The 24,428-nt window shown below is 36.1% G+C and overlaps 1 protein-coding gene across 4 annotated transcripts in view; it reads left to right on the plus strand.

Moving 5' to 3' along the window:
• DNM1L (dynamin 1 like) overlaps positions 1–24,124 on the plus strand; it is a 42,550-nt gene extending 18,426 nt beyond the window's left edge. For 2 of the 4 annotated variants that reach the window (XM_074826255.1, XM_074826256.1), the window contains 17 exons: positions 210–256; positions 1,381–1,452; positions 2,037–2,123; positions 2,931–3,093; positions 5,014–5,134; positions 5,737–5,868; positions 6,167–6,373; positions 6,574–6,694; positions 8,051–8,206; positions 8,318–8,407; positions 9,385–9,477; positions 11,019–11,075; positions 12,303–12,380; positions 14,633–14,800; positions 15,454–15,563; positions 18,660–18,819; positions 20,247–24,124. In XM_074826255.1, coding sequence (XP_074682356.1) covers positions 210–256; positions 1,381–1,452; positions 2,037–2,123; positions 2,931–3,093; positions 5,014–5,134; positions 5,737–5,868; positions 6,167–6,373; positions 6,574–6,694; positions 8,051–8,206; positions 8,318–8,407; positions 9,385–9,477; positions 11,019–11,075; positions 12,303–12,380; positions 14,633–14,800; positions 15,454–15,563; positions 18,660–18,819; positions 20,247–20,303 — 1,919 coding nt within the window. In that variant the 3' untranslated portion in view covers positions 20,304–24,124. The remainder of the gene's footprint in view (positions 1–209; positions 257–1,380; positions 1,453–2,036; positions 2,124–2,930; positions 3,094–5,013; positions 5,135–5,736; positions 5,869–6,166; positions 6,374–6,573; positions 6,695–8,050; positions 8,207–8,317; positions 8,408–9,384; positions 9,478–11,018; positions 11,076–12,302; positions 12,381–14,632; positions 14,801–15,453; positions 15,564–18,659; positions 18,820–20,246) is intronic. The other 2 variants (XM_074826257.1, XM_074826258.1) reach the window with 1 other exon arrangement.
• Positions 24,125–24,428: the final 304 nt, after the last annotated feature.

The following is a 24,428-nucleotide window of genomic DNA, read 5'->3' on the forward strand; positions in this document are numbered from 1 at the left end:
GAGTAATGAAATGCAGTGTTTAAATAAGCAGAATTGTAAATGTGTTTGTACTGAGCTATTTAACACCTAACCATAGAAAGCAGGCTAATTTTTCTCCTGCTGCTTGGGGAAAAAAAAAATCACATTGTAGTTTTCAACAAACAGGATATTGGAAAAATGTCATTGAAAATCTGCTTTCTCTTCCTCATGTATCAATGCTTTGTTTTCAGAGATAGATGCTGAAGAGTGGGGTAAATTTCTTCACACCAAAAATAAGGTATGTTTACTCTGATGATGGAGTAGCAGTGTCATAAGTAGGCTATCATATATATATATATATACTTAATTCTGTATCTCTTCCCTTGACTTTCCCAAAAAGGCTATTATTCTGCCTGCTATACTGCATGCCAGAATATTGAGGATTTTCTGGTTTGCTTTTTGAGTAGAAAACTTCTGAAAACATTCTCTTAAACTCAAGACAGAAAATTTGTCAATGGTTGGTTGTTGTGTGAGTCATTGACTCTGCTGAATTATCTTAATCCCTTTTGTGTTATTTTGTTGATTTTTTTTTTTTTTTTTTTGGTGCATTGGTAAATTTAGAATGGATGTTGCAAAGACAAGGAAATACATATTCACAAGTTGTTTCAGTCCACTGAAGAATTGGCCACTTCAGAGATTTATTAGAAAGCTATGAAAAGGAAGAGCTTAATGCGCATCAGGGGGGAGAAGCAGAAACTCAGATAACCTAGGACTTCAATAAGAGAGTCAAAGCTTAATTCTTTGCTTGAAGAAAGTAATTTTTTTGTTGGCAGATGAATTACTTAAGTGTTTATTACTTCAAACTGATTTCCCTGCCTTCTAGGCAGTGCTAGAAATTGAATGAAATCTAGAGAGGAATGCAGAGGGAACCTGTGCAAGGGTAGCTGTGCTAACTTATTTTGGATTGGTGGAAGGAGAATAGTTTTGACAAGAATGGAAAAATTTAAAAATGAAACTCTGTTCTTGTTCTTTGTCCCCTTTGAGATGAGAAGAGGTTCAGGCTGCATGTTGTTTATTAACTTCAAAGGATTGCAGCTAGGTTAGAATTAAGTGTTTGAAATTCTCTTTAGATGAACACTATTTTGTACCTTGTCTGATATCAATGGGGTAATAAGTGCTAATAACAGCCATCTCACAGTAGTAATCAACAGATTAAATACCAGGCTTCTAACTTCTGTAATTTTTAGCTCTGATTGCTGTTAGCATTAACTTAAGGGCTAATAGTCATTCTTACTTTTTCTCACTTTCTGTATACTTAGTCACAGAATTTTTCACTGTCTTGGAGAAGAGCGCATTATTTTGCAGTTAGGTAAGTGGATGCTGTCTTTGATTTTTAAACCATTTTTTTCTTCTGTACTTCAGATCTATACAGATTTTGATGAAATTCGTCAGGAAATAGAAAATGAAACAGAGAGGATTTCAGGAAATAACAAGGTAAATGTTGCACTGTCCATCTTTGTCTTCTATAGATTGTCTTGCTGCTTAAACCTTTTTTGAACAGTTTTGGCCACTAAAAGCAAAAAGCATTGAACTATTCTAATGAAGAACACAGTAATGCTGCTTGCTATCTTGAGATTTTTTCCACTGTGTTAGTGAGATAAATGACTTCAACTAAAAGAAAATGCAGAGAATTGCTGTTGCTTTATTTCACAATTTCCGTAATAAAAGTGAAAAAAAAATAATTTCATGTTAAACTCGCTTCTGTTTTTATAATGGTTTTACATAAAACCATAAATGGTTTTGTGCGTAATTATAAAATTGAGTATTCTTGCATATCTGTATAATCACTGAAATATAAAAGCTTTTATGCATTATATTGAGGGGGAAAACAGGGCCGCTTCCAAAGACAAAGGAATTGCTTGACAGATGGGTCTGGCTTTTATTTCCTCACCACGTAGTTGTAAGGTGTATGATGGAAGAATGTTTTTCTAGTATGAAAATACAGCTTTTGGCTTTCTAAAGGGTGCATTTAAATATTCCAGTACGGTGATTAATTTTTATTATTAATATATTTCTAGGGGATCAGTCCCGAACCTATTCATCTTAAGATTTTTTCATCTAATGTTGTAAATCTGACTCTTGTGGATTTACCTGGAATGACAAAGGTAAGATGCAGAATGCTTCTTTTCTGACTCACTGTGAACAGTGTATTTTGAATCAAGGAGTGTATGTTCACTCTTTGCCATTATTCTGTATTGTTAGATAAACAGCTTTCCTCGGGTTAAGTAGTTGATTATACAAATTTGAGATGTCACCGTCTTCTGGTGTAAGATTTGGGTTTCTGGTGCTCTTCGCTGTTGTAAGAAGTAGATTTGCTTAAGTTCTTCCTCTTTCTAGATATTCTATATATTCTGAGGGACTGGAAGTGTTGTGCTGGCTGCATGTTCTTTTTAATAGAATAGGTAGCACTCCAGAGTTGCACCTGCAGATAGATTGGTAGTTGACAAGTTTGAAAATGTTTTCCGCATTTCTTCTTCAGAAGTTGCTATGTGTATTTTGCATATGAAGCTGTATAAAGTAAGGATACACTAGAAGAAATGTTCAGGTCCTGTTTGTTCAGGTTTTATACTGAATAATTTTCTGTGGCATGAAGATGACAAGATGACTTCTTTACCTGCCTGTGCACACATACACACCCCCCTCTGCCAGTTGTGCAGGTGGTTCTTGGATACCAAGTCTTCTTGACAACAGTATCAAGTAATTTGAATTGATTCTTATTCCTATAAGAGAGTGTTTTTGATTTTTATACCTTTCAAGATCTTCCTCTTCTTTCCTGTTTGTTTGTGAAGGGGGAAGGAAGGGGCAGGAAAACCTTGCCTTATACCGTGGTATAGGGTATGAACTTACAATGAGTGATCTCATGGAGTCATAAATACACAATTTTGAACACTTCTGTGTTGTTTTTTCTCTAGGTGCCTGTTGGTGATCAGCCTAAGGACATTGAACTTCAAATAAGAGAGCTAATCCTTCAATTCATCAGCAACCCAAATTCAATTATTCTGGCAGTCACAGCTGCTAACACAGACATGGCCACTTCAGAAGCACTTAAAATTGCACGGGAGGTGGATCCAGATGGTAAGCAGCAAGAAAAACTGGATCCTGTAATTCAACTTCTTTTTTAAATTAAATTCTAAAATAAAAGCTGAAGTCATTTGGGCAAAAAGTAGTAAGAGCAACAAATGTCACTGCATTTCCTAGAGAATACAATTATTTTATTTGCTTAAAGACTTCCTACTGCAGTCTCTGCGACTCAGAGAATGCTGTGATGAACTAATATCTAATAGATTTCTGGCTTACTAACAGGCCAAATAACTATTTTAGTAGTCACAGGAGCCACTTCTGTTTCCAGAGCAGCAAAACAGCATTACAGAATGTTGGGGGGTTTGAGATTTTTAGTAGTTTACGGTGGTCTGTGAGGATGACTTCATGCTTTATTGTCCAATGTTCTTTTATTAGAGAAAATATGCCATCCTGCAGCTACTAATTGACTGTCTTAACTGTTAGTTTAGTGACTTTTAGTAAGAATAAAATTAATATATACAGTCAGTAACCATTTTGGTGCCCTGCATTTATGTGACAGAACTGACTGGTTTGATCTAAAAAGAGGATTATAGTTTTATATTTGCCTCATGACTTTGAAACCGATCTGAAGTTACTGGGTGCCTGCTTCTTGTTTATGGAAAGTGCTATCGGTACCATTGACTAATAAATGGCACTGTAGGAAGAGTATACTTGGAAAATAGGTATACTGAAATTAGGCTAAAATTTAGTGTTGGTACACTTAAATTTTTCTTCCCATAAAGTATAACATTTCTTGATTGTTTTCAAACTGAGTCTGCTTTGCCTGTCTGCCTAAGCCCTTACAGGTTCCACAGCCATATAACCTCAAGAGAGATCCTCTTCTGGCAGTCTTCTCAGTCAAATTGTCCTGTTTCAAGGCAGCAGACCCTTTCCTTTTAATTTACCCCTGTAAAAATGATTGGCTGTGACTTTTGGATCACTTCCCAAAATTCTTAAAGGTCTGGAGTGGCAGCTTATGTTGCAGGTAGTGTAGGAATAATGGTATGTAATGAGAACTTCAAGTACTAAAAGTAGGTAGACTTCCTGACTTGCATTCATCTGAAAGTTTCAGAAGTCAAGAACCTACTGATTTTGCTGAAGTACTGGTTTAGTTTTAGACTCGGAAAGTGTGTTATATTTTAAAGAAAAAGTTCTTGCCATGTTTTCAGACCCAAGAGCCCAAGAAATATTAGGGTCACAGTCAAATCCTGTGCATGTTAGCCTACCTGTTTTGATGTGCAATATTTACCTATTTAATGAATTTAGGTCACTTTTTCCTCCACAGTGTTAAATGTGGAGATTATTTTTAATTTGGAAAACATTCAGTCACATATTCAATAAAAATGTTACATTAGCAAAATTAAATCCCCTAAAGCTTCTTCAGTGGATGGATTTCAAGCTATTCAGTCTCTTGGGGCTTTCAGCTATCTATTTGATGCAATGTGCTGGTAGTGGGCCTGTTGCCTCCTTTAGCGGCCACTCCAGTGGGTAGTGGTATTTCAAATATAGTTCCAAACAGATTGCAATTGCATCTGGTCCTACATACATGCTAGAAATACATTCAGTCCACTCATACTTGCGAGTCCCCTGCCTGCCTTACTTAGTCTTCTCCACAAGTGCTTAGTAATGCCTCTAACCTCATGTAGCATGCAAAAATGTTGTTGTAATCTGTAATGACTATAATTTCACCATGCATGATGCCTAAATCGTTTTCTGTAACCAGACCTATGTGGGGAGCAGTACCTGTCAAATACTGTCTTATACTGTTAATAAGGGGGGTTCTAGATAGACTAATACTACATGTTCTTGCACTAGTCTTTGCTGGTTTGCAGAATTAAACTTCATGCAGCTGTCTGAGGAGCTCTTTGAATGAGGAGTTTTAGCTACCCCAATCAAGAAAAAACATCCCTCTGAGTGAGTTTTTCCTTTTGGTAGGTCGAAGAACCCTTGCTGTTATCACAAAGCTGGATCTTATGGATGCTGGCACAGATGCTATGGATGTGCTCATGGGGAGGGTGATTCCAGTCAAACTTGGCATCATTGGAGTAGTGAACAGGTCGGTCTAGGCACATTAATGATGTTTTTAAAACTGTGTTGATATGAAGTAATGCTTTCACTTTTTTTAACCATGAATACGGTTTTAAGAGTAAGGTAATTTGATGTTGAAATAAACTTCTGAGTAAGCAAGAAGCTCACTTCTCAAAAGCCTGTCAGTTGTTCTTCCACTCAACCAACTGCTGATTTAGAAAGGAGTAGGGACACTTCTAAAAGAACTGTAGGGTCACTTCTTTCCACTGTTGTTTTTTAGCTTCGGGGATGCTTCTGGTCAGCTGTTCACATTAGCACTGATCATACAGATACTGTATATATTAGTGCTAACTGCATATGGCTATAGTACTGTTCACTTTATTTTTTGCATTAGCTAGGTCAAATCTCATGTAGTTTTGATAAGTGTTGCTTGGTCTGTGCTGCTACCCATACTGATTTGTTGACTATGCTGCATGGAAAAACAAATAAAACCCCTTATTGTCTAAGGAAGATGAATTATGCATGTAAAGCAAAAACCAGCTGTTAGATGTCCTGTCCAGAAAAGCAGAAGTGTGTATTGTTTTTACTTTGCATCTATTAACTAGCGTGTAACTCTGCCTTTAACTTCAGAAGTCAATTGGATATTAACAATAAGAAGAGTGTAGCTGATTCCATTCGTGATGAGTATGGTTTTCTTCAAAAGAAGTATCCTTCCCTAGCCAATCGAAACGGAACCAAGTATCTTGCTAGAACACTGAACAGGTATTACATATTGTGTAAAATAAAACAAATGTGTGCTTTTAACAGTACTTTAAGGTATAGATTGCTGTGTTAGAAATATGTGTAAACATTTATTTTTACCTTTCCTTTCTCTTTTGGTGCTGTACAGTGATACATTAAGGAAAACTGATTCCAAATTCTGTTTCTGAATTTACTGTAACTTTCCTGAGTAAATGTTTTCCTTTGGTGGTTATTTTCTGTCTCATATCTTTGTTTTGATGCAGATGATAAAGCTGAAACTTCTTCTCCCTTCTAATGAGGGACTGTTTTCTATTTTTAGACTACTGATGCATCATATCAGGGACTGCTTGCCAGAACTCAAAACCAGAATCAATGTTTTAGCTGCTCAGTACCAGTCTCTGCTAAACAGCTATGGGGAACCTGTTGAGGACAAAAGTGCCACTTTATTGCAGCTTATTACCAAATTTGCCACAGAATATTGTAACACTATTGAAGGAACAGCAAAATACATAGAGACTTCGGAGCTGTAAGTACCAAATGGTTTTCTAGAATATTGGCCGAGTAGTTAGGTTGACTCAGTGGCTCCTGCTGGTTTTCACTTGCCATAGTACTACTCTAGAGCATAACATACTCAAAAATGATTGAACCCAAGTAACTGTAAAAAATGTTTGCAATGAGAGCTTTCTTTTCTTGTTTGCTACTTCTGTTGTTACTTTACTCTTTCAGATGTGGTGGAGCCAGAATCTGTTATATTTTTCATGAGACCTTTGGAAGAACTTTAGAATCTGTTGACCCACTGGGTGGCCTTAACACAATTGATATTCTGACTGCCATTAGAAATGCTACTGTGAGTGTTCCGTATTTCTAAGTGTTGTTGCTATATATTGGATTTAAAGATAAGGTTTCAACAAATTTGTGCTCCTTCAGTCCTGTGAATCAATAATCTCAGGTGAATGAGTTAATATGAAGAGGCTGAATCCTGCTTTTTGGTATTTTAAGTGGAGAAATGACAATATCCAAATTTGCAGCCATTATCCTAGATGGAATGAGTTTAAGGTGAATGCTTACATCTCATTACTGTTACTTACAGGCTGAAATAAAGCTCAGGCCCAGCTTTAGCATCCCTGTGCTGAAGCTATTATAGAAATGGTGATGGAAGGCTGCTTCTGCATTTGTTTTGCATTAAGCACTTCTCTTAGTTATGAAGACTCAGTCTGAGATGTATATACTAGGACACATTCAGATATTTTAATTATATATAAGGGACACAACTTCTCAGTGGTTCAGTTCATGACAGATTTGGCTTCCTGTGAATATGGGAATTGGTGTTGCTAAGAATTAAAAGAGTAAGTTCACTTTCAAAATTTGCAGTATATAGAATGTTCACTCCTTAGAGCTTGACTTTGGATGTCAAACACGTAAGTCTGCTTTTGTACTGTCTTCTGTTGGGTGTGAACAGGCAGTCAGGTTTCTGCATGGCCAGTAATTCCTCAGACTTGGAGTGCATTAGATACTCTGCACAAATGATCTGTGTGCATCCTTCTGTAAATGTAAGATGTAAACCAGCATTTACTAACAGGAGAGATGTCTTGTTCATATGTGACATCACATCTTTGTGTTTCTAAAGCTCATTTAATTTAAAAAAAAAGGAAGTTTCAGGTAAAAAATGTTTTATGTATAGCTAAGTATTGGTCTGTATGGTCATAAATGAAATTATCCCAAACACTGTAGATCAGTGACACTGTATTATGATTATACTTAACAGAAAACCCACCTACCCTGCAGTAAGAATTGTATGCCCAGGACTGTCAAATAAATAATGGTAACTTTTCTCTCTGAAGTTAGGAAGAGAATGTCTTTGCCTTTATAATAAATTTCATTTAAACTTAGATCCACAAATGTGAAAAGAATTGTTAATAGTTGTAAGCCTAGAGTGACATTAGTAGGTAGAAATCTTCAAGATTCTCTAAAGATGCTGGTTAATCATTATTTAACACAGTTTGTCCTAAAGGCATATTTTTATTTATATTTTATAGCTTTTATATTTAAATATTCTAGTCACATATTTTAAGATCTGTTGTGAGTGTTCTTTTGGGTGCAAGCCACTGTGACGTGATTTATTTTGTACTTCACCAGATACTACTACTTAGAAATGCATATTGTTTTAATACACAATTTAGCAGCTTTTTCCCTCTTGAACTAGGGTCCCCGTCCTGCCTTGTTTGTTCCTGAAGTTTCATTTGAATTGCTTGTAAAAAGGCAAATCAAACGTTTAGAAGAACCTAGCTTGCGCTGTGTGGAGCTGGTTCATGAAGAAATGCAGAGGATTATACAGCATTGTAGTAATTACAGTACACAGGTAAAAATGCATGTTTTAGAATTATGCTTGTAATTATTTGGCTTCTTTTTCCCCTCTATTTCCCCCAAAAATTCTGTAAGTCTCATCAGTATTTTTTTTGGTTGGTTTTAGGAATTACTGAGGTTTCCTAAATTGCACGATGCCATAGTTGAAGTAGTAACCTGTCTTTTGCGTAGAAGACTTCCTGTCACAAATGAAATGGTAATCATCCATCTACTATAATTTTGCTGGAAAAAGTGTGTGTTTTCCAGAGTCTTGATGCTTTTGTTTGCTCTGTACTGTCAGGAACCCAAATTATTAAAGGAATCTTAACTTACACTTGTTAAATAGCTAGGTATTTAATACATACACGGTTTGAAACTTCTTCTGTATTAGAAGATAGATAAAAACCAAAACAGTGGGGGGAACCCTCTTCAGCTTATTGTCCCACGTGTTTCAATTTCCCAAGAAGAATTTTACTAAAACTTGGATTTAACATCTCCTAGTCTTTCTGATGTAGGTATATTTCCCTCCCCTGTAATAGAAGCTGTGCATTTACTGTAGAGTTCAGGATGCAATGATGAAAATTAAATTGTAGTCCTTTTTCTGTGTGTTTCAGCGGTAAAATCAACACAAAATGTTGATTTTACTCATAATGCCCTTTAGCTAGTGAGATCTAAAAATTCAATTTCTAGCTTTGAGTAAATACGTTTTAATATAAAAGTCTGGTTTGGGCTGCTTATTGGGGAGGAAACTTTAAGTTATTGCATATGTTTGATGTGAAAAGCAAAAATTGTTCTGTATGCTCACTATCCCCCATAGCGAGCCATCTTTCACTGGTGTAAATGTTGTATGTGGCTTGTGGCAGAAGGTTGACTGTGTAGCTCACTTCATTACTATATAGCTTACACTCATTAAATTGCTGAGTTTTGTTTATTGCTGGAGAGGGGTTAGCTTGAAAAGCTAACAAGTTAAACTGATGTAACATCCAAAATGGCTGAAGGTCTGAATGTATTGCAGTGAATGAATGAATTCCCTTCTTGCCTTCTGGATCATAACTTTAATGTTTTTGTGGCAGTAAGAATGGTCTTTTGCCATGGACAGTTAGACTACGCTTTTTAGCATTGTAGGTCATTGCTCTTCACTAGCATTAGATTTACTCACTGAATTTTTGAACTGTGAATGACATTGCATTGCAGGTTCATAATCTAGTGGCCATTGAGTTAGCTTATATCAATACCAAGCATCCAGACTTTGCTGATGCCTGTGGTTTAATGAATAACAACATAGAGGTAAGAAAATACATTCTCTTAAAAAGTCTTTTGACTCTAAGTGAGAGCCTAAATAATTGGTAAAAGAACAAATGCTTCAGTTTCCTTCATTGAACCACTGTTCTACATTTTGAAGTATAAAAATGTGATCAACTACAAACATGGTATATACCTTGTGATCTGTTGATTTGTTAGATTTATATTGCATATTCAGGAATGTAATGGTTGATACTTCACTGACAGCAATTCTGACTATATTTCTGTCTGGAAAATAAGATGGGCACCTAATTGAGTATTGGCTATTAAATGAAATCTTTGGAAGAGAAACTTTAGATAGTTGTGAAATACTCTTTAATGGTGAAGTAACTGCATTTTGTCTCTGACAGAATGTGTCAATAGCTATAATGCATTATCCTTTCGTGAATGAGAGGAATGAGTATTGTTCGCTCTATTCCAGTTCTAATTTCTGCTTAATTTCAGCATTGTTCTTGCATCTCTGTGTTATCGTGCTTCAATCTCCCTAAGGCAGTTTTCTCCATTAATCTCCCAGAAACCCTTTACAATTTCAGTGGTCTTTGTTTTTCAAACCCAGCTTTGATTGTTAATACTTGTGGCTGTCATCATCCTATAGAAGCAGTTGTCCTACAGCTGATCTGCTCAATTCTTTCTTGCAGTCTGGTTTTGTTGCAGTACTTTATACATCTGGCTAAGAGCTCGCTAATATTCTTGTGTTTCCCTGCTTATCCAACATTCTTTCATAGTAATGTTCATTTCTTTAAATGCTTATTATGTTTACCATTTCTGCTCTTTAGTTCTAACTTTTACTTTCTTCTATACATAAATTCTGTATTGACTGGGTATGCAGTTGAATTTGCCTTGGTAGACTGCTCTTGAATCTATTTCAGAAACAATATGCATGCAAACTGCCATGAGTACAAAAATTAGGACTTTGTGAAGTTGAACATACGAGATTATTGTATTATCATGTGTTACTTAAATGAGGTCTTTCCAACATTTTCCTGAACAGGACATTGAAATTTTTGAAGAAACAAAGCATGTAAAACATTTTATCCTATTCAATGGACAATCAGTTTTTAATTTCAAGAAAAATCTTTGTCCTGACTGTTTCAAATTCTGTTTTGCTATAAAGTGAATTCCTCCTTCCTTTTGGGCTAATCATAGTTAACCCTGCTGGCCACAGAATCAAATCCTTTTAGATTACTTTGAAGATTTAAAGCTGAATGAGGGCTGTATGGTATCTATGCTGAGCCAAACTGTGTGGCTCTGATCTTGTTTTTTAAAGGCTCTAGATTATGGAGTGTGTTGCAATTAAGTTTTGCAAAAGTTTTTATATTGAGAATTTATTTTTGACCAGGTAATCAGAGTAGTTTTATCCAAATAATTGAGGTTTTCATAGAATCATAGTATGACTACATGACACTGGATGAGATGAAATTAATAGTGTTTGTCTCTAAAATGTAAGTAATCTGTAAAATATGAATCTTGCATGTGTTGATACAGAGTATCAACATAATTGAGGTCTTGCTGGATTGTTTTTAAAGGAACAAAGGCGTAACAGGTTAGCTCGGGAGTTGCCTTCTTCTGTGCCACGAGACAAGGTAAGTGCTGATTTTTATTTATTAATTTAAAGTTAATGCATTCTCTTTTGATCCGATCTAAGTATTGGGAACTTTTGATATGCTGCCCTAGTAACAGACTTGGGAGCATCCAGGTATTGACTTTTTTTCTCTCAACTTCATGAGACAGAAGTGGAATGTTATTCTTCCAAAGGTGAAGTTTTGGCCAAGTCTTTAAATCTGGGATTTCTGAAGATTTGTCTATAAATTTACATTAATATTGCACTTATTACTTGTATGTCATCTGAGGTAAGGCTTAAAATGACTGCAGTTGTTAAAGATGGAGTCAGAACTTGCATGCTTAAATTTATGGCTGAGACACTGATTTCAAAACTAAACAAGTGATTTTAAACTATTCAGTGTGCCAACATAGTGACTTGGTGATTGGTGGGGGGTTTTTTAAGTCACTCTTAAAACTGCAATTTATTGCAGTCTTGCTTTTTTTGGGGGAGAGAAGATGATGGAAGTGACTATTTCAGTTGGTCACTGTTATCCAGTGATGTATTCTGTCTCTGGAGCTTGCTTAGTTTTACCAGGTTTTGGGATTAGTTCAATGACAAGTAAGTACATGGGTGGAAGAATGAAATGTCATGGAGAACATTGCTTGGCTGTAGAAATGAATGGTCTGATAATCAGCTGAAACTTTAGACAGTTAGGTATTTAATATTATGTGAAGTATTTAGAGTCGAAATACACAAAATATAGTTTAAGCTCCTCACGGATTGTAATGGGAATTAATACAGCTGATAGAAATTGGTTCATTAAGTCTAAATATAAAAAAAAAAAAGGTTAATTTAATCTAAATAAGATTAAAAAGTGAGACAAAGTCCTGGAATGTGTCTAATATTACTGCCTTTAATCAGTAGAAGCCAGCTAATGGATGAACTGGGAATTTAAGGTAGCTATCTAGAGATTGCTTTCAGTGCTCTTTGATCCTTCTTTTTATTGACTTCATATTTATATCATCGGTGTAGGAGCTGAAATGAAATTGAAGGCCAGATAAGCCAAAAGTCTCTTAACTGTCTTGGAGATGCTTTTTTCTTCCTTTTTCTGCTTATATTACTGTTCTGCTTGCAAATTCAAAGTATTTTCCTTTCTGGATTTTTAAAGATGCTAGTAGGTAAAAGTGTATGAAATTTGCTAGGTAGATTTGGTGGTCTTCAGTTGAATTTTTGTTTTTTCCCTCCCTGCATTTTTTACCTTCCTTAGTCTACTAAAGCTCCAGGTGCATTGACACCTGCTTCCCAGGAGACTGTTACTGCTGCTTCTGCTGAGGCTGATGGCAAGGTCTGTCTTGATTTTTCCTATAAGCACTGCATGCACATTTCTGTTGTGGTGCACCCCAGGTATTATGGAAAGCAGTTGTATTTAGTGCTCTGTCACTGACACAGTACACCCTACAGACTGCTTGGCATTACGGATTTTAGTATGTGCAGTGGCAGGTGGCAAAGTATGTGCCAGTAGGTGGCAGAGTCACTGCTTTCTGTTTGAACCCTTGGATACAATATATTGTGCTGCAAGTATGCAGCATAATTTGTCTTAAACTGTAGTCAGTAGATTGTTTGGTGCAACAGTATTGTAAGCAAAAGTGTTCAGCATGGTTGTTAAACTGCATGTTTTTAATGTGTTGACAGTTAAAGAAGGAGGACAGAAGATAAGCTAAAAAATGTGAGTTTCCTGCTTCCTGCAGGGAATCTTTCTAGGCTTTGTTCAAACTGAACCTCCTTCTTGGTGTTTCACATAATCGTTCAATCTCTGGTTTACTTATTTGTGAAATGTGTTCTGCAGTGTTTTTTTACACTTTAGGTGTTAAAATAACAGCTCATTACTGTAAATACTCTTTTTGCTAATTGCTTTCACTTGGAGTCAGAAAAGATGGGTAGTCACAAATTTGTGTATTAGGAGTACCAAGAGGATTCAGGCTTTCTGCTTCATTGCATGTGCACATTCAGCTTCTAGTGCAAAGCTGACATTTCTGTCCTGAACAAAGTAGTTACAGTCAAAATCTAGTCAGTAGTAGAATTTTAACTATTATTTTTGTCATTAGAGGTTCTGATATACTGCAAACATTAAAAAGAAATCAAGAGCTGCTGTGAGGATACTGTTGTGACTTAAGAAATTGCAGGATACTGCCAAATTTGGTTTAATTCGTGTTTCCCACAAAACCGGTCCTTTATTAGGTGGCACATACTCAACACTTTTTCTTGTGAAAGAATGTAGCTTTGTTTTTGAAACTGCTTTGGAGATAGAGCAGGCTCCACAGTAGTACTGAATGAGAGTGGCAGAGGGATTTTTGCCATTTTGAGTAGCTATCTTGCAATCAGAAATAATGTACGGAGCTTCCTCATCAGTGGCTCTGTTATTAGCAGAGGTTGATTTGAGCTTTTATACTGTATCCTTTTGCAGTGCCTCTGTACAGTTGTGAAGTTTTAAGAAAATTTCTGATGTGCCCAGTTTAGCTGGGTTTCTTCCTAGTATGCAACTGTTGGTATTCTATTCGCCATGCTTTGTTTCTCACTCTTTATTTAAGACTCAAGATCATCCTGTGGTGTTTTAATTGTAAACACAATAGATAAATTTAGCTTATTTCCTTCTCTATCTGAAACAAGACAATTACTAGTAGTAGTAGTAGTTCAGGGCCTTGAATGACCTTGAATGTTTTTCAAACAGCAATAGATTCTAAAGCACAGGAGTAAATAGCGTGGATACTAGGCTTATGGAAAGGTATAAAATAAAAATTACTACTGTTCCACATCAAAATAAACTGGGTTTTTATTAATTTAATGTGGTGGATACCATCTACTAATATTTCTTTTGTCCAGTGATTCCTAATGTTTAAAGACTTGGGTGTTATGTGCTTTTCTCAGGAGATCAGTGTCTTTGTCTGGAACTTCCCAGAAACTCTGATCTTCACTTCCAGAGGATGGAGATTTTTGTTTTGATTTGGTACAAAAAAAGCCTTCTGTAATTTGAAGGCTTTTTTGAAGGCAGCACAAATACGTTCATAGCTGTGGTACCCAGAAACATAAATATGTGTATTTTTTAGCTGATACTGTAAGAAACTTCAGTTTATATTTCAATAAAATACCAAAGAATTTAAATTCAAGTCTTCAAAGAGTGGTGGTGATCTTCAAAACATACTTTCAGAATGATCCTGATAGTATAGGTTGTGTTGCTCCAAGGATGTATGGTAAAAGTGGTAAAAGCCAAATGATTTAGGAAGACCATTCCATATTTCAGAAATGATTTGTAGACCCTTAAAATGCTGGGGAGCTTCTCTGTGAGGCATTTTCACACCATTATTAGGAAGAATACAAATTTTAAAAGCTTTCATTTTGTTGGTACTTTGTGTCAGCTGTAAGCAGCAAAGGAAGAACAAAGGTGGGGAATGTGAAGAATAGAATGAAGGGAATATACATATGAAAATCTCATTTTTAGTGAGTCTTACCTATAGCTCAGTAATAACAGATTTGATCAGACACTGCTTTGCAGTGCCCAAGTTCTAACTCCAATGTTTCTTCAATGTGCTGTTTGTGCAGGCTGCTCCTGGAGTGGGAGATACATCTCAGGAGCCTGGAACAGGCAACTGGAGAGGAATGCTGAAACCCTCAAAATCAGAAGAGGTGTCGGCAGAGGAAAAATCCAAGCCAGCTGCAGCCCTACCTGCTAGTCCTCAAAAAGGACATGCTGTAAACCTATTAGATGTGGTGAGTCTTGAAGAACAAATACCTCCCCTTTGTAGTTCAGGCTCAGGAAAGAAAAGATCTGAATTCCAGACCTTGTAACTTTGCTACTAATATATGATATCTTTGTAAATAGTTAACACTATAGGGACAGGGAGCTCTAGTCAGTCTCTTCTGCTTTCCTGCTTGCCCAGTCCTTCTCCCCCCTCCCCGCCCCATTTCAGCCTATTATTTGGGATAACTGGCTTCCGTTCACAAATTCCTGTGCAAGTGAACTCCTTGTCTAGATTTCTCTTTGTACAGAAACAAATCTTAGCTCATGTCTCAACTCAAATTCCTGCTCTTTTTTGGCATTTTTATATTAGAGGAAAAGAATCATTAAAAACTACTTAAGTTAAAAGTAGATGGAGCTCCTTTAAGTGTTTTGGAGAGCTTAGTTCCTTTAGTGAGCTTTTAAAAAAAATTTAGCAGTGGTGCCCTCTGACCTTTGTTTCACAGATCTGGATTTCGTCTTTTATTTCTGAAGAATAAGAGGTTTGTTGCAGGACAAGTTACATCTATCAAACTGAGATTAAAAGCAATAGTTTATTTTAGACTCCACAGTTTGAGTTTTATTTACTTATGAAAATGAGCAGAATTGGTAAACTGAGGTGTTTTGTTTTGGTTTTTTTACATAGCCTGTACCTGTTGCACGCAAACTTTCTGCCCGTGAGCAACGAGATTGTGAAGTGATTGAACGACTTATTAAATCTTACTTCCTTATTGTCAGGAAGAATATTCAGGACAGGTAAAACAAAACTTCGTAGAAATGTTTAAGCCATACAAATGTTGTGATATCTCAACAGTCATGTATATATTCTTGTTATTTTCTTGTGTTCTTGTTATTTTCTTGTGTTCTTACGTTTGCAAGCAGAAAGATAATTTTTAGAAGGAGCAGCAGCAGTAAAACCTGACTTCACAGAATTAAGAAGCCTGAAGCAGCACTTGTTTTCTCTAATGGTTTGAGTTCTGTGTTATATTAAGTAAAAGGTTTAATTAGGAGATGCCTGCTTTTCTGGAGGATACTGCAATTCAGATGGATGATTTTTAGCAAAAAACTGGAATGAACTAGGTGCTGTGTAGCCCTGACAGAACTTGGCTTTGCCATTCTGTTATTTCAAATGTGAAGGTTGAATAGGAACTAGGGCAGCTAAGTTTCCTAGTACTTAGCTATAAGGATGTAAATAGCATAAAAGTGAGGTTTCTGATGTATGCAACTATGGAAAATGCCTAAAATTTTGCTTAGAAATTGTCACTTTTTTGTAATGAAGAATGATGTAAAACTTTGCTTTGCTTAAGTTTTTGTGGAAAGACCTACCTTTTTATATATATCCATGGGAAATTTGGGGAGAAATAGGGGAATCTGGAAACCAGGGTTTAGAGCAGATTAGTGAGGTTATAAATCTTGTTCAGTAAACTAATATTTTCCTCAATATAATTTTTAGTATTTCATGACAGTGAATTGCTTTGTTCACCTTAATTTTATTGCAGTATAGTAATGTTACATCCTTGCATACTCTAAACAAACCCTTCACATTCTTTGCAGTAAATATGCATACATAATGAAATGCTATCTCAAGCATTATCAATCTGATGTATTAGGAAATCCTCACCTAATTCAGAAATATTTTTAGGAAATACCTCTCAAAGATGGTACTCCTGTCCATTGTTAAAGGATTTCACCAGACTGTGGGTACCTCTAGGCTTGCTTTATTAACAACTCAGAGTTGGGCCATCACCTCAGTGAGTGGCAACAGCTAACAAAAAGCACCCTCTATATATATGATATAACATACAATACAAAGAGTCTTTGATGATTTTCCAGGAACTTTCAGCTCTTAATTCATCATCCATTTCAAAAGTCCATTATATTCCACAGTTTCGGCTAGTTCTTATCGTGCCATTCTAATTCCTCTTCGGACACCACTGTTCGCTGATGCAGTCTTCGGTCATCATGGTTACTTATCTTCTGAACAATCTTCATCATAATTCACTTTTAGACTTCTGAGAAAAGACTCAAAATGTTCTATTTAACATATACTTAATCTATATCTAGCTTTTCATTACCTAGCTTTTCTAAGTTGCTTAAACTGTCAGTATTGTTCCTAGAGCACCTGTGCATACTGCATCGAACTGTCAATATTGTTCCTAGAGCACCTGTGCTCTATTAATTAAACCTATAAACCAATATCTATTTATTAATTATTCCTGCTATCAATAATATCCTAAGAGAAAAGAGTTTTCTAAAGCTTGTTTCTTTTACATCCATCCCATATCCTACTCGTGGAACTAATTCAGGCTTACGTGGATGGTTTGGACATATCTGTACCCACACAGCTTTGAACCAGAGTTTTGAATTGCTTTTACTCTTAGGCAGGTGATTTCCAAAATATCTAGGCTTCTTTCATAATAAGCTCTTCTTCTGGTAGAACTTGCAATGTATTGGCTTGAAAGGAGAATGTAAATTGAATTACTTGAGTACTAATAGATCTATATGATCTCATCATGACTGCTCAGAAGTCGTCCCACAACTGGCTAGTAAAGAACCATAAAGCAGTAGAATGTAGTGAGAAAATTTCCATCCGAACTTGGAAGTATGATTCCAAAAGCTCAGATGTGTTGATGGATCTTGGTTGATCTTGTGTCTGGCTGTTTAGGCTTGCATGGTCCTTGTCAAGTTAATTCTCCAGTGAGAGTTGCAGCACTCTGAGCAAAAACTCTTGATCTGCCTTGATTTAGATTTAGGGCAATGGGCACATGAGAAAAGTGATGTGGTCACTATTTAATGAGTCAGTACTGATTATATGTCAAAGCTGAGTCCTAGTTGCAAAAAACTGCTGCTAAGAATTACACCAACAAGGTTGTCTAAACTAATGTGTTTTATTTCTCAGTTGGGAACAACCATCAGCATTTTTGTCATCAATTACTGTCACTCTGATGAAATAACCTGACATGCACTAATTCAGTTTTTGATGCTGTGTTTATATCCCTAGATTTTGGTACTGCATTAGTATGATGATTTGATTTTGTCAATACTCATGTAAATATTTTCCCTCACTTTTTCAGAAAAGTACTGCTACACATATCCTAAGTCCTAAAGAAAATCAGGTCCACCTAGATTCAATACTTGGCATTTTTTTCAGGAAGCTTAGTGGCATGGAAATCGGAAATAAGACAGTGGTTTCTTTCAGGTGCTTTAGCCTGACATAGAGCTGAGAAATGTTGCTCTGCAGATTCTGTAGTGTCTGTCTGATGGATTATTCTTGATTCTCATTGGTTGCTGCCTGCCTCCATTCCAGACAAATATATTGTTCGCACTTAAACTCCATTTGCAGTTTTAAATTACCCTCACGTTATGCTCTCAGATATCAGAGATAATATGGCCCAGTATTTCAACAGTGATCCTGTTTTCAGTTCATCTGCTAAGTAAGATTAGATATATGAATTCTTTCTTTGCCTCTTTCCTTTCCCATTCACACAGTAAGATTGATTCTAAGGATTGAAACACTTAGCTTTTTGTCATGCCTAGCACAGTGGAGACAGGTTGGTCTCTAGTGAGCAAAGTAATTTATTCTTATTTTATTTTTTACTCCATATATATTTATATATTCATGTTCTTTACAATGCAGCTATCCTATTTGGAAGAAATTCAACAGCTCTCAAATTGCACAAGATACTGCATGTACTTGAGAGAGAGAGTTTTTATTTATGGTAGTGGTAAATTCCTGGTAGTTTGAGACAAGGTTGTGTGTAGCCACTTGCTCATGCTGCGCATTCTTCAATCTAGAACAGACCTGTATTTGGGTAATTTTTTCCTGAAGAAACAATCTTTATGTGCTTGCAGTGTGCCAAAGGCAGTGATGCATTTTCTGGTGAACCACGTGAAAGACACTCTTCAGAGTGAGCTGGTAGGCCAGCTGTATAAATCCTTGTTGTTGGATGACCTTCTGACGGAATCGGAGGACATGGCACAGCGCAGGAAAGAGGCAGCTGATATGCTAAAGGTATTAAAAAGACCAGGAGCTCATGGGAGTATTTAATTAAATTGAAACCATATAAATGTGGTATTTTTCGACTTCCTTTTTTCTTTGCTGCTTTTTTAGGAGTATGCTATGTATTAGTTTCTCTCTGCTAGAGGAATTAAAGGCAATGTGACCAGAAAGTATTATGTAGATTGAGTAGTTGGGAAGAGGTGACTTAAACTGTATTTTGGGCATAAAGCAGAAGCTCTAATCTGGTGTTATTTTCAATTTACATTTGGTTTTAATAATTTGCTTTTACTTAACTTCATAGCATTCAGCGGTTCTCTTTTGGGGGATTAAGTTTACAGTGTTTGAAGTGCTGTTCATATGTATGTTTCACCCAGAGCCTACTGGCCAGTGGCTGGTGTATCTAGACAGTACCCCATAGTAGGAACAGTGGGAATGCTGGGACTCACTGACGATGACCCATGTACATCTCTATGACAGTGCGTTTGTGACATGTCTGCGTTACAGAACTCTTCACTTCTTCACTGTTCAACTATGTGATCTATCAGAGTCTACTACAGCTGCAGCAGAAATACACTGCTTTGCACTGAACTGTATAGAAAAGAGTCCCTCTGCCAGTTCAGCGCGCTGCAGAGGTAGCAAGAGGTGCTTCTCTCTCACATGCGGTGTGGTCAGACAGTGTGTCAGAGCTTGGATACCCCATGATACCACTTGTCCAAGAACACCTGCATCAAGTTTAATCTTCACTATTATATGATCAACGTTTGAGTGAAGGGAACTGTTAACAGTCTTTTAAACTGCAAACTTTACAAAGCCAAACTCATAACTCAGGTTTCTCCAAATTTGTGTAATACTTTAAATAATGTTAGTATTAGTTGGTATTCTGAACTTTTATTTAAATTTGCAAAGTTTAGCAGGCTAGACTGTAATGAATGCATCAGAATGCTAAAAGTCGATATAAAATGGGTGCAGTTTCTCTTATTTTGAGGAAGGTTTAAAGCATTAAAACTGTGTGGTGAAAAAGTCTGCCCTTTTTGAAAATTTATTTATAAATACAAAATGTTAAGACAAACATAGGTGTTAATGGGAACACTGAGTATGTAGAAGTTGCTCAAAACAATGACCATGAGCTTTTTGCTTCTAATTGGAAGTCCAGTTTTTAATTAATTTTTAATTCTTACCTGTTGAGAGAAATGATTTAATGACACCTGTGCTGGGTTTTATCATTACTTCTTGCTTTGTGGTATCTTCACTTGCATAATCTTTTGCAGATGGAAGGCTTCAGAGTTGTTAATGAGTGGTGTTGCAGGTTGTTACCACTCGTTTCATAATGAAAATGATTAGCTTTAATTTGATTTTTTTAACATCACACTTCCTGAACTGCTGCTGTTATCTGAGAAATCTCTTCAGAAAAACTAACTTTTCTGCCTTTCTGTGTGCAGGCCCTCCAGCGAGCCAGTCAGATCATTGCAGAGATTCGTGAGACACATCTTTGGTGAAGACTGTACCAGCCACACCGTTTATATGCATTGGAGGTTACATTGACTTGAAAATTGCTAGGCATGGTATACGGAGTAGAATTTTTATTTATGAACTCTTATCTGTGTACTGCAACTGTGTAAATCTGCTCATGTAAAGACAGTTGGTTTGATTTGCAAACAGAAAAATATGCTGTATTTTGCAAGATAAGTCATATTTAATCCACATAATAAATGGCTCTAAATGTTTCCTTACCAGCTTTCTGGTGCAAACTAAAGCAGACCAAGTCTACTGTCTCAGTGACAGTCTCATTCGAACTTGGGGAAAAACCATTAAAGTTCCAGTGCCTGACTTGCTAAACAGGTTGCCTGTGGTTAAGATGGACGGTGTAGTCTTGTGGCATAGTTTTAAGCTGCTTTTACAATAGAAGTTTAAATACTGTGAAGAGAAGAGAGCACCGAGTATTTTCTTTCATGAATATATTGCATGCACTGACGGATGGAGATATCAATTTTATAGCACAGTAGAGATGTCTACCGTATTACTATGTATGTGTGTCCCCATTTTTTTCCCTGAAATGTTAAAACTGCAGACAAAACTGAACTTCATTTAATGGAGTATCATGTAGGAAGAATTAGCCTGGAGCTTGTGAACAATAACAGCCTACTAAAAAGTGGGTGCAAAGTTACTCATGTGCACTGGAGCCTGTGTAGAAATGTTGGGGGTTATAATCAGGTACAAGAACACCTTCCCCTTCCTCCCCCCTGGGACCAAGCCCCTGGACCATCTGATAGTAAACTTGTTCTGGCAGAATTGAAAAATAAAAATGGATTTCAAAACTGTTACGGGATAATAAGTGTTTCTTTTAAAAACAGATTAAGTTGGCCAGGGAGAAGGGGATCCCCACAACTTCTTCCAAATTTTGCAATGTATGACAGTATGAAAGAAAGTCTGTGGGATTGGAGTATTTATACTAGAGATTACAGTTGAGGAAATTTTACTGTGCTGTAAGTAGCTTTTCTTTTTTTTTTTTTTGAGGACAATCCTATAATTTAGGGAATTTTAGGTTGGAAATTAAGTTGATGAGTTTTTTTCTTCTGATTATTATTCATACAGATAAATATTGATCACACTAGCCTTTAAAAAGTAAACATTTTAATTTTTATGAATAAATTTATTTAAACTTCAGCCAGGACACTTGCATGTACTTTTCAAGCAAATTCACTTTTTTGTATAAAGTAAAAATGTTTACCATGGTATTGCTGATATTTTATCTTTATCACAACTTGCATGAAAAATAGGACACTGCTGTTAACATCCATGGCTTGCTTTTATGATATTGGGCCAATATAGTGAGGATTTTACTACCATATTCAGTTTCTTCCCCACTTCATCAGTTAACAGAAATGGAATTCCTTTTGTAAGCTGCCAAAAATTGAAAATTTAAAAACTCTCAAGACCTCTGTTTACAAGAAGGTCTGTGGAAAAATGTATTTTTCTCATGTTAATCTACATTCTGGCACCAATATAATCATGAGTTAAGTCTGACAGATGCAACTTTTGCATACTTTACGCATGATCGATTTGTGCAGAACACAAATATATTCCATATTTTTAAACAGCCTAAAAATTCATGATGTATGTGTTACCTGTAATTGAATACAAAGGAAATTTTAACTTCTTGCATTGCATCCAGGGATGGTAGTTCTCAGATTTAAGCAATGTGACTAGTTAAGTGCAAGCCACAGTTTTGGTGAACAGTGAAAGCTTTTGATAGTTTTGTCTGTTTGGAATTCACCTGACACCTCTATCCACTTTACTTGCAAAAATATGTTTTCAACAAGGTAGAGCCGTCCATAAGTGAACTGCTACTTCAGCTTTAACTCCCAAAGTTCAGTCAACAGTCTCTTGTGAAGAAATATTCTTTCTGACTTGTAAAGTTTTGAAATGCTGCTGAATTCTATTTCTTCTAAGAAATTCCTGCAAGTGATAACTGGTTCTGTAATGTCATGTAAAATTTCTACAGTGTTAATTTGTTTTTTGAAATGTTACGACTTTGTTTCACAAAAATTTTCAATTTGGTAATGTTTGAGTGCCAAGAAATGAACTTGATTTGTAATCCTTAATGCAAGTCTTTAAAAATCCTTGCTGTAACAATCCTGTTATTAAATAAACAGATAATACACAAAATTAATTATCCCAGAAATAACATTTGGAACTGACTTGTAGTTCAGGTGGCAGGACTTACATCTCTCACAAGTTAATAGTATAACTACCTGTATTTGTACAGCCTTGTGTATGTTTGCACTTGCCCTCATGCAATTCTACATTGTTAGTTCTTGTGTAGTTGCATAAGTAATAGTGTAGACAGGCTGCTAGTGGCTATTAATTGTTTTTAAACAATCTGTTATCTAGAATTGAACTAAAACACTTAAAATGCTACTGTTACTGCTACCATTAAAAGAAATTATGGGGGAACTATGGGAAAAAAGCCTAATGAAGGCAGTAATTGAAAATTCCCAGATTATACTAATGGTTTACAAGTATCTTTTAGTCCACCTATTTAAGTTAAACTTGAAATACTTTTATCATCAATGCACAAATTTCAGCTAGCTTAACTTGCGATCCAGTAAAACACACAATCATGGGGGGGAAAAAACCCACTGTAGCCAAGTTTAGATTAGTAAATGTTTGACAATACCCGACCTATGTGTGGTACTACTGTAAATAAAACATAGGTATACCTCTGTGAACAGAGTTTGTCAATAAATTACTTGGGTTTTTTTGTAGTCAATTTCAAATTTCACTTAGAATAGATGGGTAAGGGGGGTGTCTGTGCTTCCAACTGTATTCTGAAGTAAACAAAACTTACGTAAAACTTGCCTTTACTCTGTGCTTTATGGAGGATTGACTTTGAAAGATGCAGACTGGATACTGCAAACTCAGCTTTATGGAATACAGCAGGGGAAACAACGGGCCAGTCTGTTGTGCCCCTGTTGGTAACGTGAATTATCATGAGTATTTACTATTTTTCCACAGCTAAATACTTTAGCTGTGATAGTGATTGCTAGTGTTTTTTCTAGGTACTGAAGATCTCAAATGCATCTGCTTTTTAACTTGTTGCCAGTTATACTCTGTGCTTTGAGGTGAGAGCTAGATGATTAATACTTCAAAGTTTAAGAAACAGTAGACCACCTGAATATGGTTTTATGCCCAGTGACACTGTTTAAACTAGTGAAGGTGCTTTCATGCTGATAGCTCCCTTCCAGTTTACTTGCTGCATGCCCTTTCACCTTTTACCTCTTCGTTGCTAGCTGCTATAGTATGTTAAATTCAAGTCCTCCAGTTCTTGCTGTCCCTAGACGCTGTACAGATGTTCCTGTTGTGTTTGTTTTATCTGGCTTAAATAATTACTCTTCTTCTTGCACTTCTGAATCACACATTTGTAGACATGTTAAAAACATTAGTATTAGTTACTACTTGTCTACATTTGAACAAGCTGTGTCTCTGGTTACCTGAACATACCTGTTTTGGGGTATATGAGAAACAAGACCAGGCTAAGAAAGAATACTCTGTTTTTTGGTTGTCTTTGATTCTCAGCCTAAGTGTTCAAACACTCAGTTTTGATACCCTGTACAGTCATGAAAAGTAGTGGTTGTGTCCAGCTGTTTCTTTGGAAAGAGTCAGGGAAGGGTCTGAATTGCTAGGAGTTGGTCAAAAGGAAGCATGGACTAAATTTCTTGCAGTTTATGGATCTTATTAAAAACCTTGTATGCAAAGAATTTATTTCCCTTTTTTATTTTGTATTTGTAAAAAATAAATAAAATCCTTTTAATACTTGATCAAAGTGGGTACTAATGCTTTAAAAAAAAAAAAGCTGAAAATTGTGGATATATCTGGATCTGCACCATTTGGAGGTGAAGGAAAAAAGGGCAGGGGAGAGATCAGACATGAAATGTGACTTACTGTACTCCTTGGGAGTAATTTCCTGCAACCAGAAAGTAACTGTCAAATCTGATCTGTTGTATTTCTCTGGAGGTTAACATGGGTGTGTACTGGTATATTTTGTTCCCAGGTGCATGTTTCTGTATTGCTATAATGCTTTTGGCATTTAAGGAACAAGGCGGCTATATTAAGTGGATGAA

The sequence above is a fragment of the Strix aluco genome, chromosome 5 (genome assembly GCF_031877795.1).
Source record: "Strix aluco isolate bStrAlu1 chromosome 5, bStrAlu1.hap1, whole genome shotgun sequence".
Taxonomy (NCBI): domain Eukaryota; kingdom Metazoa; phylum Chordata; class Aves; order Strigiformes; family Strigidae; genus Strix; species Strix aluco.